Consider the following 13,403-nt stretch of genomic DNA (forward strand, 5'->3'; position numbering starts at 1 on the left):
GTGTACCACAGTGATACAAACTCATTGAGCCGCCGTACAAAAACCTCTGACTGTAGAGAGACACGGCTCTCTGACTTTGACACAAACAAACTCAACAAAATTAGTCTCTGATTGTAAAATATTATCAGCTGATATGAAAAGTGACGATAACACAGAGCCACAGATTTACACAATGTATGTTTTTATTTGATATATGTTCATTTTTAATGAAACTTAATTTACTCTTCATTTAATTTAAACAAGACAGACGACATTGTGAAACACATTTTTTAACAAACATGAAGCCAAACTTGTATGAAATTGACATTGAAAATATCCTAATCAATACTTTAAGTGATTGATCCATTGATAAACAGCATGATGAGAGTAATCCAAGTCCCTGTTGGAGTCAGTCAGAGCATTTCCATAGAGAGCCACTTTGCATCAGCAGCACCATGCTCCAGTGCTCTGGGAGAGTTTATAGTCCTGAGAGTTGAACACTGGATGACTGACAGCTGTCCTTCATGACAACAGAAGACACAGAAATCCTCCTCATCAAAAACATGACTTTGATCTGCGTCCTCATCTGGACTCTCCTCTGCTGCTGCTTCACAGGTAAAGTCCAGAGAATCAAACTCCTCTCCTCTATGAACATCCGTCCCTCTGAAATGAAGCCGACAAAACCATGACGCTGCTTTATGTTTTTGTCTCTGTGTCCTCAGAGTCCAGAGGTCAGTACACAGTGACTCAGCCTGGAGCAGTGAGCTCTGCTCTGGGAGGCTCCGTCACCATCAACTGTCGGACCAGTCAGGATGTTCGTTATATTAGCCCAAACCACTATTTAGCCTGGTACCAACAGAGAGATGGAGAAGCTCCTAAACTTCTCATTTACGCTGCTAGCACTCGAGCATCAGGGATTCCAGGTCGTTTTACAGGCAGTGGATCAAACTCTGCCTTCACTCTGACCATCAGTGGAGTTCAGGCTGAAGATGCAGCAGTTTACTCCTGTCAGAGTTATCACTACATCAACAGTCAGCGTGTGTTCACACAGTGAAAAACCGTCGTACAAAAACCTCCCTCAGTCAGACTGAACAGAAACTGAACTGACTGCTGCAGCTGGAAGCTACTGCAGAGACTGATACACTTCACTGAGGACACACACACACATACACTGTACACACACACACACACAAACACACACACACACACACACACACACAGATTGATAATTTCACCATTGATGCTTCAACCGCCGATTATCATGTATTAAAACAAGATCAATGAAAGTGTGGCAGTTGGTTAGGAGGACAACCAGCAAGCCGGTTTAACTAAGGAGGCGCTGACAACGCCACCCTGGGAATTTCACCCAGGGAATAATGTTTACTCAGACCAAGACTGATAACTCAGAAGGAATACAGGTTTGTTATACTAAGAGGCGAGAGACGTAGTTCAATCCAACAATAATTCTTTATTTAACAATATCAAAATACTAATAAAAAGGGCCAGTAGCAGACAATGTAAATACTCATTAGGGAAGGGCAAAGAAAATGTTTAAAGCTGAGGCTCACCAGTGGACAGGCGGACACCAGGAATGAGGTAGGACGAGATACAGTTAGTGGGGCTCCACTCATGCAAATAAACAAAACACCATATTGCAGTGACTAAATGCTGAAACACTAAACACTGGTTATCAGCAACGACAGAAAAATGGGCCTCCTGCCCGTGATGGATGACCGTCCACTTAAACTATAATTAAACAACAAAACCACAAAAGAAATAAGATAAAGAAGGTAAACAAAAATAAACTACACAATACAATATTAATGGTGGGGGATAAGCAGCCGGGTATTAGGAAATGAAACAAAACAAACAAAATGAAAAATGACTGTCCCAAACGATTCCCAACAGCAAAACAATAGTAAATCAAGAACGACATGAATGAAATAAACTACAGGAGATAATCGCCCACAGAGGATACAAATAAGTGAATTACAATCAGGGACAAAGTAACTGAAATACGTTAAGCCCCACTCACAACACACAATCCGCTAAAACGGTCCAAGCTAAAATAATTAGGGACTAATGACAAGACAGTCCCTAGAAAAGGCCAACAATCATGAGCCTTGAGGTCAGACTGAACAGAATCTGAACTGACAGCTGCAGCTGACTGTGTGGGCTGCAGCCCCCCTGCTGGTCAGTCTGAATCACTGTGTAAATATAAGTTCATTCAAAGTATTCTTTGAAAAAACAAATCAACGTAACAGTTTCTGCTCATGTGCTTGTGGATGATTTAGTCTGAACTGTTTTTCAAATCTGATAAATAAGGTCAATTTGAATGATGAAAATATGGTTTTCTAGTCATCCTGCAGGAGACTGCATATCTTCTCTACAACAAAGTTTAGAGGAGTAACTGATAATTAGTGCCCACAGCAAATTAATAATATGGTTAATAATTTAAAGTCGCTAATTTCTTCACATTGAATAGTTAAAAACCAATTAATTTATATAGAAAAACGGGCACACAGCTCCCAGTGGTGAGAGCAAAGCTTTATCTTACTTCTGCATCCACACTGGTTTATAGCTGCCCTGCAGCTTTTATCCTGTAGATCCAGTGTTTTCTTGTGTTGCTGAAACAAAATCTCTGTGTCCTTGTGAGAAAGCACTGACAGGTGTGATTCTGAGGACAGACTGAATGGACAACGCCAGTATCTGAAACATGACACATAATTAATAAATTCATTGACTGAAACACCACAAAGTGAGAGGTCTTCAGCTTGTACATGTTAAGCCTTTATTTAAGATTTTGTTTTAATTTCACTTTTCCAGTTTTGACCGATTCTTCAGCTGCTGAGGTTAAATATCCTCGATCACTTGGATCGTACTGTTTGTCCCTGTGTAATATTGTTTCCAGGCAAGCTTCAGATTTAATGAGAGAAAATATACAACAGCTTTCAGTTGTTCATTCTAAATATTATAACGGCTGTGCACATACGCTGCTGTGTCATTGCAGCCCTGCAGGGGTTACCGCCTGCTTCTTTCTTTCAAATCCATTCCTTTATATGTTTGTTGTTCTTGTTTTTTTTCCAGATGTTTGTACATCATTGATAGGATTTCAAACTTCTTCTGGATATAAATGAAACCTTACAAAATAAAGTCAAGGGATACCTGGGTCACTTTTCATTAAATGGTTGAACAATATTCAAACACTTACAATATGAGAATAGAAAAAAGCTACATTTGTTGAAAGAGAGCAACAAAGATACATTATTTTCATTAATGAGATAATGCCCTTTTAGATTAAATAATGTAAAAATAATAGCATCTCAATACCAGTGAGACAGCATGTAATGAATAACTCAATAGTGATGTTACTTTGGAAACATGGAACAATATGAAGAAAACAATGTCTAAAGTCTTTAAGAACAGTATATCATTGTATGCTGATGATACTCTGCATTTTCTTTCGAACCCTTAAAACTCTATCGAAGATTTTAGATTCCTGTCAACAAATACATGTTGAAATGATTTATTTAAATTCTCAAAACGTTTATATTTTCTTTATGATACTACTTCCGAAGTGAGACACTGTCAGATGACACTGAACAAGTTAGAGGATAACTGTCGACGCATGAAGTAATCCCAGAGAGTTTTAATGTACCTATCACCAGTGACAAGAAAATATTACCCTGATATGAGTTATAATCCTGAACATGTGAAAATATAAAATAAAGAATGTTTTGTTGGTAAAAGCACATCCATACATTTTTATTTATCCCGACACAAAAATGTATTTATTGTCTCACAGCATGAAAAGCATCTGATTACTGCAACAATGAGAATTTCAATTTTTTGAGACAGGAAGACACAGAGTTGCAGATAAAGAGACTGAAACTAGTAAAAGTAACCAGTAAAACAACTCGACCCACTGCAGAGAGAGAGAGAGATTAATAAAGTTTACATGAGCTCAACTAAACTCCATCCTGTTGGCTGCAGCAGAGGAGCTTCTAGTTCTGTTGGTCTTCCTCAGATTGGATGAAACTGATCTTAAATGTTTCACTTCCCTCTCTGAGCTCAGTAACCATGGCAACAGACAGGCATCACTGCTGAACCATGACGACAGACAGGTTTCAGTACTAAAGATAAAAAGTTAAAGGTTGCATTTTGTTCCTATGACGTATTTATGTTAAAAACCTAAATTCACAAAGAAATCAACAATGACATGCTCCTGATCAATAATGTGATCAAGTGATTGATCCATTGATAAACAGCATGATGAGACTAATCGAAGACAGAGGACATCTTGAAACACATGTTTTTAAAAAGCATGAAGTCAGAGTCATTTAAAATTGGTATGTAAACTTTCATTATCAATACTTTAAATGATTGATCCATTGATAAACAGCATGATGAGAGTAATCCAAGTCCCTGTTGGAGTCAGTCAGAGCATTTCCATAGAGAGCCACTTTGCATCAGCAGCACCATGCTCCAGTGCTCTGGGAGAGTTTATAGTCCTGAGAGTTGAACACTGGATGACTGACAGCTGTCCTTCATGACAACAGAAGACACAGAAATCCTCCTCATCAAAAACATGACTTTGATCTGCGTCCTCATCTGGACTCTCCTCTGCTGCTGCTTCACAGGTAAAGTCCAGAGAATCAAACTCCTCTCCTCTATGAACATCCGTCCCTCTGAAATGAAGCCGACAAAACCATGACGCTGCTTTATGTTTTTGTCTCTGTGTCCTCAGAGTCCAGAGGTCAGTACACAGTGACTCAGCCTGGAGCAGTGAGCTCTGCTCTGGGAGGCTCCGTCACCATCAACTGTCGGACCAGTCAGGATGTTGGTTATAGTAGTGCTTACAGCTCCCACCTTTTAGCCTGGTACCAACAGAGAGATGGAGAAACTCCTAAACTTCTCATTTACTGGGCTAACAGAAGAGCATCAGGGATTCCAGGTCGTTTTACAGGCAGTGGATCAAACTCTGCCTTCACTCTGACCATCAGCGGACTTCAGGCTGAAGATGCAGCAGTTTACTACTGTCAGAGTTATCACTACATCAACAGTCAAGCTGTGTTCACACAGTGAAAAACCGTCGTACAAAAACCTCCCTCAGTCAGACTGAACAGAAACTGAACTGACTGCTGCAGCTGGAAGCTACTGCAGAGACTGATACACTTCACTGAGGACACACACACACACACACACACACACACACACACACACACACACACACTATTATAGATAGATAGATAGGTAGATAGGTAGGTAGATAGATAGATAGATAGATAGATAGATAGATAGATAGATAGATAGATAGATAGATAACTTTATTAATCCCCAAGCGGAAATTAGGTTACCATAGCAGCTGTTACATTCAAGTAAAAATACAGTCAAAATACAAGGGCAATATAAAAAACAAGAAGAAGCAATAAAGTACTATATACAATACAATGCTGAGGTAGTTATAGAGTAAAATAAAATACTGAGGTAAATAAAATAAAATACTGAGGTATTGAGGAGTAAAGTGGAATATAAGGTGCAAGAGAATAAGGCGCAGTTTTATTTACAGTAATAATAATTTCCCACAGTAATAATAAGTTAAGATTATTTGTGTGTTTTGGAGTAAGTGTTGTAAAGTCTGATGGTACCAGGTAGGAATGACTTCCTGTGCCATTCCTTTTAGCAGCAGGGTTGAAGGAGTCAGTTGCTGAAGCTCCTCTTATGCTTGTCCAGAGTTTTGTGGAGGGGGTGAGAGGCATTGTCCATGATAGCCAGCAGTTTTGCCAGCATCCTGTCCTCCACCACCTCCTCCAGGGTGACAAGCTTAGAGCCAACAACAGACCGTGCCTTCTTTATGAGCTTGTTCGGTCTGTTGGCATTCTTCGTTTTGATGCCCGCACCCCAGGACACCACAGCTAAGAAGATGGTGCTCACAACAATAGCCTGATCAAATATCTGGAGCATCCGGTTGCAGACATTTAAGGAGCTGAGCCTCCTCAGGAAGTAAAGCCAGCTCAGGCCCTTTTTGTAGACTGCCTCCGTGTTTGTAGACCACTCCAGTTTATTGTCCAGCACCACACCCAGATATTTGTATGAGTCCCATATCACTTACACTCATTAACAATCTAATGTGTGCATAACTCAAATCACATTTCAGATACTTTCAATCTGAAGAGACTGGTGAATTAAGTAAATATAAATATATAATATATGTTTTAGCCAGCAATATTGAATGGTCAGGAGTGACCTGAATAACTTCACCATCAATGGCTAGTAGAGAGAAATGACCTGCTTCAGATTTAAAGACTTTTACTATTAATACAATATGGTCAGCTGTTACCTGAATATCTTAGCCAACAATAGCTTGAGAACAAAAATTCCCTGCTTGACATTTAAAGGCCTCAGACAGCAATGGTAAATGGTCAGCAATGACTTGAATAGCAATACATTTCACAATATGATACTTTCTAATCAACCTATTGTGGGTCGGGATTAGTTGTCCAATTTTAGACCTATTTCATGTAGTATAGCTGATTATAGAAGAGCAGATGTTTACATGCATCATGATGTACAAGAACTTGCCAAGCAAAGGGGAGCAGATGGAAAACAATAGGTTTCATGTTACATGTGATGAAATACCCTTATTGTACAGATGAATTTAGAAATACCAGCCCATCTCTAAAAGCCTGTTACCTGTCTAGCTGAGGTAAATCAAGACCCAGCTGCTGTTATAGAATCACAGCAATGTTCCTCATCCCTTGAGTTGAGGTCAAGAATAACAAACTTTACACAAATGATTCCTTGTTACAAGTACACTAGATGAGGAAAATCAAGACCGAACGCTGTTTTAGAATTTACAAGAAAAGACTTCTCCTGGCACAGGTAGACACTGGTACAATAAAGACAATGTTTCAGTTTGGAAAAGCACCTTGGAAACTCTGAACACAGAGAAATGACGGGTTGATGTGAACATGAAGGGATTAGAAAGGAGACTGTGAACCTGATATTTGAGCAGTAGTGCAGGAAATGGTTTGACAAAAGCAACAACATGATATGATGTGGACAGCTGCAGTTCAAACTTCAGCTCAGTCCAAACTGAGAGCACAGGAAATAACATTTTATATGGTACTGAATCCCAACGCAAGTTAGTAATTAAGATGTTCCTGACCTCTTTGAATTTGAATTTGTTTCTCTGAATACCACCCATCTGTAAGTTTATTCTTGGATGCATCAGACAAAATCATGGGGAGGGTCCAGGTTGACATAACTGAAGCATTTCCATAGAGAGCCACTTTGCATCAGCAGCACCATGCTCCAGTGCTCTGGGAGAGTTTATAGTCCTGAGAGTTGAACACTGGATGACTGACAGCTGTCCTTCATGACAACAGAAGACACAGAAATCCTCCTCATCAAAAACATGACTTTGATCTGCGTCCTCATCTGGACTCTCCTCTGCTGCTGCTTCACAGGTAAAGTCCAGAGAATCAAACTCCTCTCCTCTATGAACATCCGTCCCTCTGAAATTAAGCCGACAAAACCATGACGCTGCTTTATGTTTTTGTCTCTGTGTCCTCAGAGTCCAGAGGTCAGTACACAGTGACTCAGCCTGGAGCAGTGAGCTCTGCTCTGGGAGGCTCCGTCACCATCAACTGTCGGACCAGTCAAAACGTTTATACTTGGAGCAGCAACCATGAGTTAGCCTGGTACCAACAGAGAGATGGAAAATCTCCTAAACTTCTCATTTACTATGGTAGCACTCGAGCATCAGGGATTCCAGGTCGTTTTACAGGCAGTGGATCAAACTCTGACTTCACTCTGACCATCAGTGGAGTTCAGGCTGAAGATGCAGCACTTTACTACTGTCAGAGTTTTCACTATCCCAACAGTCAGCATGTGTTCACACAGTGAAAAACCGTCGTACAAAAACCTCCCTCAGTCAGACTGAACAGAAACTGAACTGACTGCTGCAGCTGGAAGCTACTGCAGAGACTGATACACTTCACTGAGGACACACACACACACACACACACACACACACACTACATATTTTCCATCACAGTGTCTCACCTTCCATTTATAACTAATTATAATCCCACGCTCTTATTTGATTTGCCATATAATCAGGAGGAGCCAAACGAGGACAGTCAATGAAAACACCTGTGACCTTTGACCTCAGCTTGATACTGTATCACATTAGATAAGAAAATTTGTTCGTGTAAGACAACATGAAGACACAGAGCAGCATCAGAAACAATCCTGGTCAAGGTTGGCCCAAAAAAAGCTGTTATCCTCAAATCATAACTGATATTATCTTAAATAAATAAAATGATGTTCAGTGAAGAAAATTTCAATGTCAGACACTTTTAATCATTTTTCAAGAACCATGAACCAAAAATCATAAAATTGTTGCTTAAAATGTACAAATAAATTCATATAGATCAAACTAGAAAGACTATAGAAGAATATCCACAGTCTGAAAACAATGAGAAAGTAAAAAGAAGGTCAAAGACATGTCACATTTATAATAAAGGTAATGAAATCTTTATTGTTGTAAAATGTTGAAACAGAAGCAAGAACACATTAATGTTGAAACATGTTGAGAGAAAGAGAGAACAGAGAGAGAGCTGAGAGCAGTATGAGAGTAAAACCAGCAGCAGAGTCCCAGTGAGTCAGGTCAGGACTGGGAACACTGGTCTCTCCTCAGTGTCTCTGAGACTGGAGTCTGGGAGCCCTGGGTGGCCTCACAGGTCACAGAGCCCACCTTCCTCCACTGGTCTGCAGGGAGCCTCAGGGTGCTGCTCCAGCTGTAGCGGCCGTCCTTCTCCAGCACCCCGGGGCTCCTGCTCTCCTCCCAGCTGCTGCTGCTGCTTCTGCTGCTGCCGTCCACCTTCCAGGACAGACTCCAGTCTGAGGGGAAGCCCTTGTTGGCCAGACACATGAGCGTGGCCGTCCCCTGCTGCAGCTCCTCACCGGAGGGGGGCAGCACCGTCAGGGTGGGATGGACATCACCTAGGAGACAACAATCAGCTTAGAGGACAGGGACCACACAGCTGTCACTCAACCAGCAGACACTCGGACAGCTTCACTGTGTGAGAGTTGATTTAGTCCTTTAAGGAGTTTCTGTCAGATGGTTTTTCTGCTCCACCAGTCACTCACTCACACATTGTTTCACTTCCCTTTAAGAAGCCTCTCATGCATATCAGCACAGAGAGAATCATCAAACAGAATGAGCTGAAATATATCAAACTACACTGGAAATAAAAGAGATCAAACTTTTTCATCACAATCAGCCAAAACCTGAACTATATGTGACTTTAAAATATTTAGTGGACACATACACAAATACAGAAAATCAACCGACTGCAATCAAATGTTGGACAAGAGGAGCGTGTTGAACACTGCTATCATTGAGGTGAAAAATGATATCTCCTCTTGCAAAACATTTGTAAAACAGGTTTACAGTTTTATCTTTTCTACACTTCAGGCTGTTTAAATGTCACTTTGACAGGAATGTGTAAAGAAATGTTTAGTAAAGCTGCTCTGAGTTAGCCTCCATGATAAAGGAGGAGGATTAAAACATGAATACTAAAAGTGTTGGAATTAAAACAAAATATATTTATCTGCCTCAAACATCCAAAACATGACATTAAAAATGACTTCACAGTATATTATTTAATATTTGTGCAGAAACTTACTTCCAACATTCAGTCTGGTTCCTCCACCAAAAGTCCACCACAGTAATACAAACTCATTGAGCCGCTGTACAAAAACCTCTGACTGTAGAGAGACACGGCTCTCTGACTTTGACACACTGAACTAAACCTACAAGCCCTCAAGATGCAACTTTACTATTAAAGTTGGAAATAATGATTCATCTACTGTCTTAATATTTTACATTGATTGCAATAAGCTTTTGAATTCATATTTCTGAGGCAAACTTTGTCTCTTACTGACAAATATTTGTGCAAAAATGAAACATTAATATGAAAAACTGACCATTTTCCTTGTAATATGAAGAAAAAAAGAGAAAATAGCTCCTGAAATAATAAAAACAATAAAACATTTGACTTACTTCCAACATTCAGTCTGGTTCCTCCACCGAACGTGTACCACAGTGATACAAACTCATTGAGCCGCTGTACAAAAACCTCTGACTGTAGAGAGACACGGCTCTCTGACTTTGACACAAACAAACTCAACAAAATTAGTCTCTGAATATTATCAACTGATATGAAAAGTGACGATAACACAGAGCCACAGATTTACACAATGTATGTTTTTATTTGATATATGTTCATTTTTAATGAAACTTAACTTACTCTTCATTTAATTTAAACAAGACAGACGACATTGTGAAACACATTTTTCAACAAACATGAAGCCAAACTCGTATGAAATTGACATTGACAATATCCTAATCAATACTTTAAGTGATTGATCCATTGATAAACAGCATGATGAGAGTAATCCAAGTCCCTGTTGGAGTCAGTCAGAGCATTTCCATAGAGAGCCACTTTGCATCAGCAGCACCATGCTCCAGTGCTCTGGGAGAGTTTATAGTCCTGAGAGTTGAACACTGGATGACTGACAGCTGTCCTTCATGACAACAGAAGACACAGAAATCCTCCTCATCAAAAACATGACTTTGATCTGCGTCCTCATCTGGACTCTCCTCTGCTGCTGCTTCACAGGTAAAGTCCAGAGAATCAAACTCCTCTCCTCTATGAACATCCGTCCCTCTGAAATGAAGCCGACAAAACCATGACGCTGCTTTATGTTTCTGTCTCTGTGTCCTCAGAGTCCAGAGGTCAGGTCACAGTGACTCAGCCTGGAGCAGTGAGCTCTGCTCTGGGAGGCTCCGTCACCATCAACTGTCGGACCAGTCAGGATGTTTATAATAATAACTATTTAGCCTGGTACCAACAGAGAGATGGAGAAACTCCTAAACTTCTCATTTACTGGGCTAGCACTCGAGAATCAGGGATTCCAGGTCGTTTTACAGGCAGTGGATCAAACTCTGCCTTCACTCTGACCATCAGTGGAGTTCAGGCTGAAGATGCAGCAGTTTACTACTGTCAGAGTTATCATGAAATCAACAGTCAGTATGTGTTCACACAGTGAAAAACCGTCGTACAAAAACCTCCCTCAGTCAGACTGAACAGAAACTGAACTGACTGCTGCAGCTGGAAGCTACTGCAGAGACTGATACACTTCACTGAGGACACACACACACACACACACACACACACACACACACACACACACACACACACACACACACACACACACACACAATAGCCATTTCACATTCATATAAATACAGCCAAGAGTTGTTGGAAAAGCATTAGATCATAAAAATAGGTCTCTAACAGTCACAAAAACAACACATTTCATCATGACTTTCATTGTAGACACAGTTTCTGACCTGTCTGGAAACTCATTTAGTGAGAAAATTGTGCTTAACTCTTCAAACTCTTTTCGACTGAAACATTGATGTCGAGAATGTTCCGATCCAAACTTTTAATGATAAATTCAGTTGTTTACAGCAAATTAATGGTTACACCTAAAACTTAGAAGAATTAAAAGTCAAACATTTTAATATTTCTAATATTTTAAAGCATCATAAACCTGATTTGAAGTAACACATTGACAACATCAGATCATGTAAAGCTTGAAATACACTTCTGCAGCACAGCAGGTGACTGAAAGTTATTTGTAACCTACACAACATTTGAATGACAGTAGTGTTTATTATTGTCAAATGAAAATGACACAAAGCAGCTGTGATAACTTTCTCTGACATTTACTTTATTAAACAAATCAGTTAAAAGTGGAGCTGAAGAGAGAGAGAGAGTTTTATCCATCAACAATTTCTCTTATTGATCTACCTGCTTCAGGATACCACAGCTAAACACTGTCAGGCTGCACTGACACAACTATCAGATCCCACCTGCATTACATATTCTCATCATTTTTCATGTTTATCTAACATTACAAAATGCTCAAAAGAACTGTGAGGATATAAATGATCTACTGTTTTAAATGAAGACATCGACACATGACAGGAGTTATTTTTGTAATAATATGTGTGAAGATCACTGAGTTGATCAGTTGGTCTTTATTATTTTAACATTCAGAGAATATCAGCTTTACTGCAAGCTACACAAATAACACTTTCAAACTGTGATGAATCTGGAGAGAGAGAAGGAGATATCACTTTATGCAGATGACAGTCTGATATTTATTTCTGATGCTGCATTATTATTTTATTTAGATTTTTTTAAGTTAGAAATTAAAAGTAATTTCCAGGAACAAATTGATCTTCTTAAAGACAAGATGATAGTAATAACAGGTAACTTTTTGATTCACCACAAAAAAAATGTATTGTTACCAAAATGAATGAGAACAGATTAAACTGAAAAGACGGCCCGATAAAGTCAACAGTCTTACAACCATTAAAAAGTAATCAGGGAAAAATGTATTTGGTTCTGATGTGACTGTGTGCATTAATCTGACAAATGTTCCTCATATATCATATGTGTGGAAAAAGAAGGTCAAAGACATGTCACATTTATAATAAAGGTAATGAAATCTTTATTGATGTAAAATGTTGAAACAGAAGCAAGAACACATTAATGTTGAAACATGTTGAGAGAAAGAGAGAACAGAGAGAGAGCTGAGAGCAGTATGAGAGTAAAACCAGCAGCAGAGTCCCAGTGAGTCAGGTCAGGACTGGGAACACTGGTCTCTCCTCAGTGTCTCTGAGACTGGAGTCTGGGAGCCCTGGGTGGCCTCACAGGTCACAGAGCCCACCTTCCTCCACTGGTCTGCAGGGAGCCTCAGGGTGCTGCTCCAGCTGTAGCGGCCGTCCTTCTCCAGCACCCCGGGGCTCCTGCTCTCCTCCCAGCTGCTGCTGCTGCTGCTGCTGCTGCTGCTGCCGTCCACCTTCCAGGACAGACTCCAGTCTGAGGGGAAGCCCTTGTTGGCCAGACACATGAGCGTGGCCGTCCCCTGCTGCAGCTCCTCACTGGAGGGGGGCAGCACCGTCAGGGTGGGATGGACATCACCTAGGAGACACCAATCAGCTTAGAGGACAGGGACCACACAGCTGTCAATCAACCAGCAGACACTCGGACAGCTTCACTGTGTGAGAGTTGATTTAGTCCTTTAAGGAGTTTCTGTCAGATGGTTTTTCTGCTCCACCAGTCACTCACTCACACATTGTTTCACTTCCCTTTACGAAGCCTCTCATGCATATCAGCACAGAGAGACTCATCAAACAGAATGAGCTGAAATATATCAAACTACACTGGAAATAAAAGAGATCAAACTTTCTCATCACAATCAGCCAAAACCTGAACTATATGTGACTTTAAAATATTTAGTGGACACATACACAAATACAGAAAATCAACCGACTGCAA

At 40.2% G+C, this 13,403-nt stretch overlaps 2 gene segments (V, D, J or C); both read right to left on the reverse strand.

Moving 5' to 3' along the window:
* Positions 1-8,502: 8,502 nt before the first annotated feature.
* Positions 8,503-9,706, reverse strand: LOC140993912 (Ig kappa-b4 chain C region-like). The segment is given in 2 exon segments: positions 8,503-8,988; positions 9,675-9,706. A coding segment is annotated over 1 exon segment (264 nt).
* Positions 9,707-12,549: 2,843 nt separating this feature from the next.
* On the reverse strand, positions 12,550-13,110 carry LOC140993925 (Ig kappa-b4 chain C region-like). The segment is given in 1 exon segment: positions 12,550-13,110. A coding segment is annotated over 1 exon segment (270 nt).
* Positions 13,111-13,403: the final 293 nt, after the last annotated feature.

This window comes from Pagrus major, chromosome 3 (assembly GCF_040436345.1).
Source record: "Pagrus major chromosome 3, Pma_NU_1.0".
In the NCBI taxonomy this organism is placed as follows: Eukaryota; Metazoa; Chordata; class Actinopteri; order Spariformes; family Sparidae; genus Pagrus; species Pagrus major.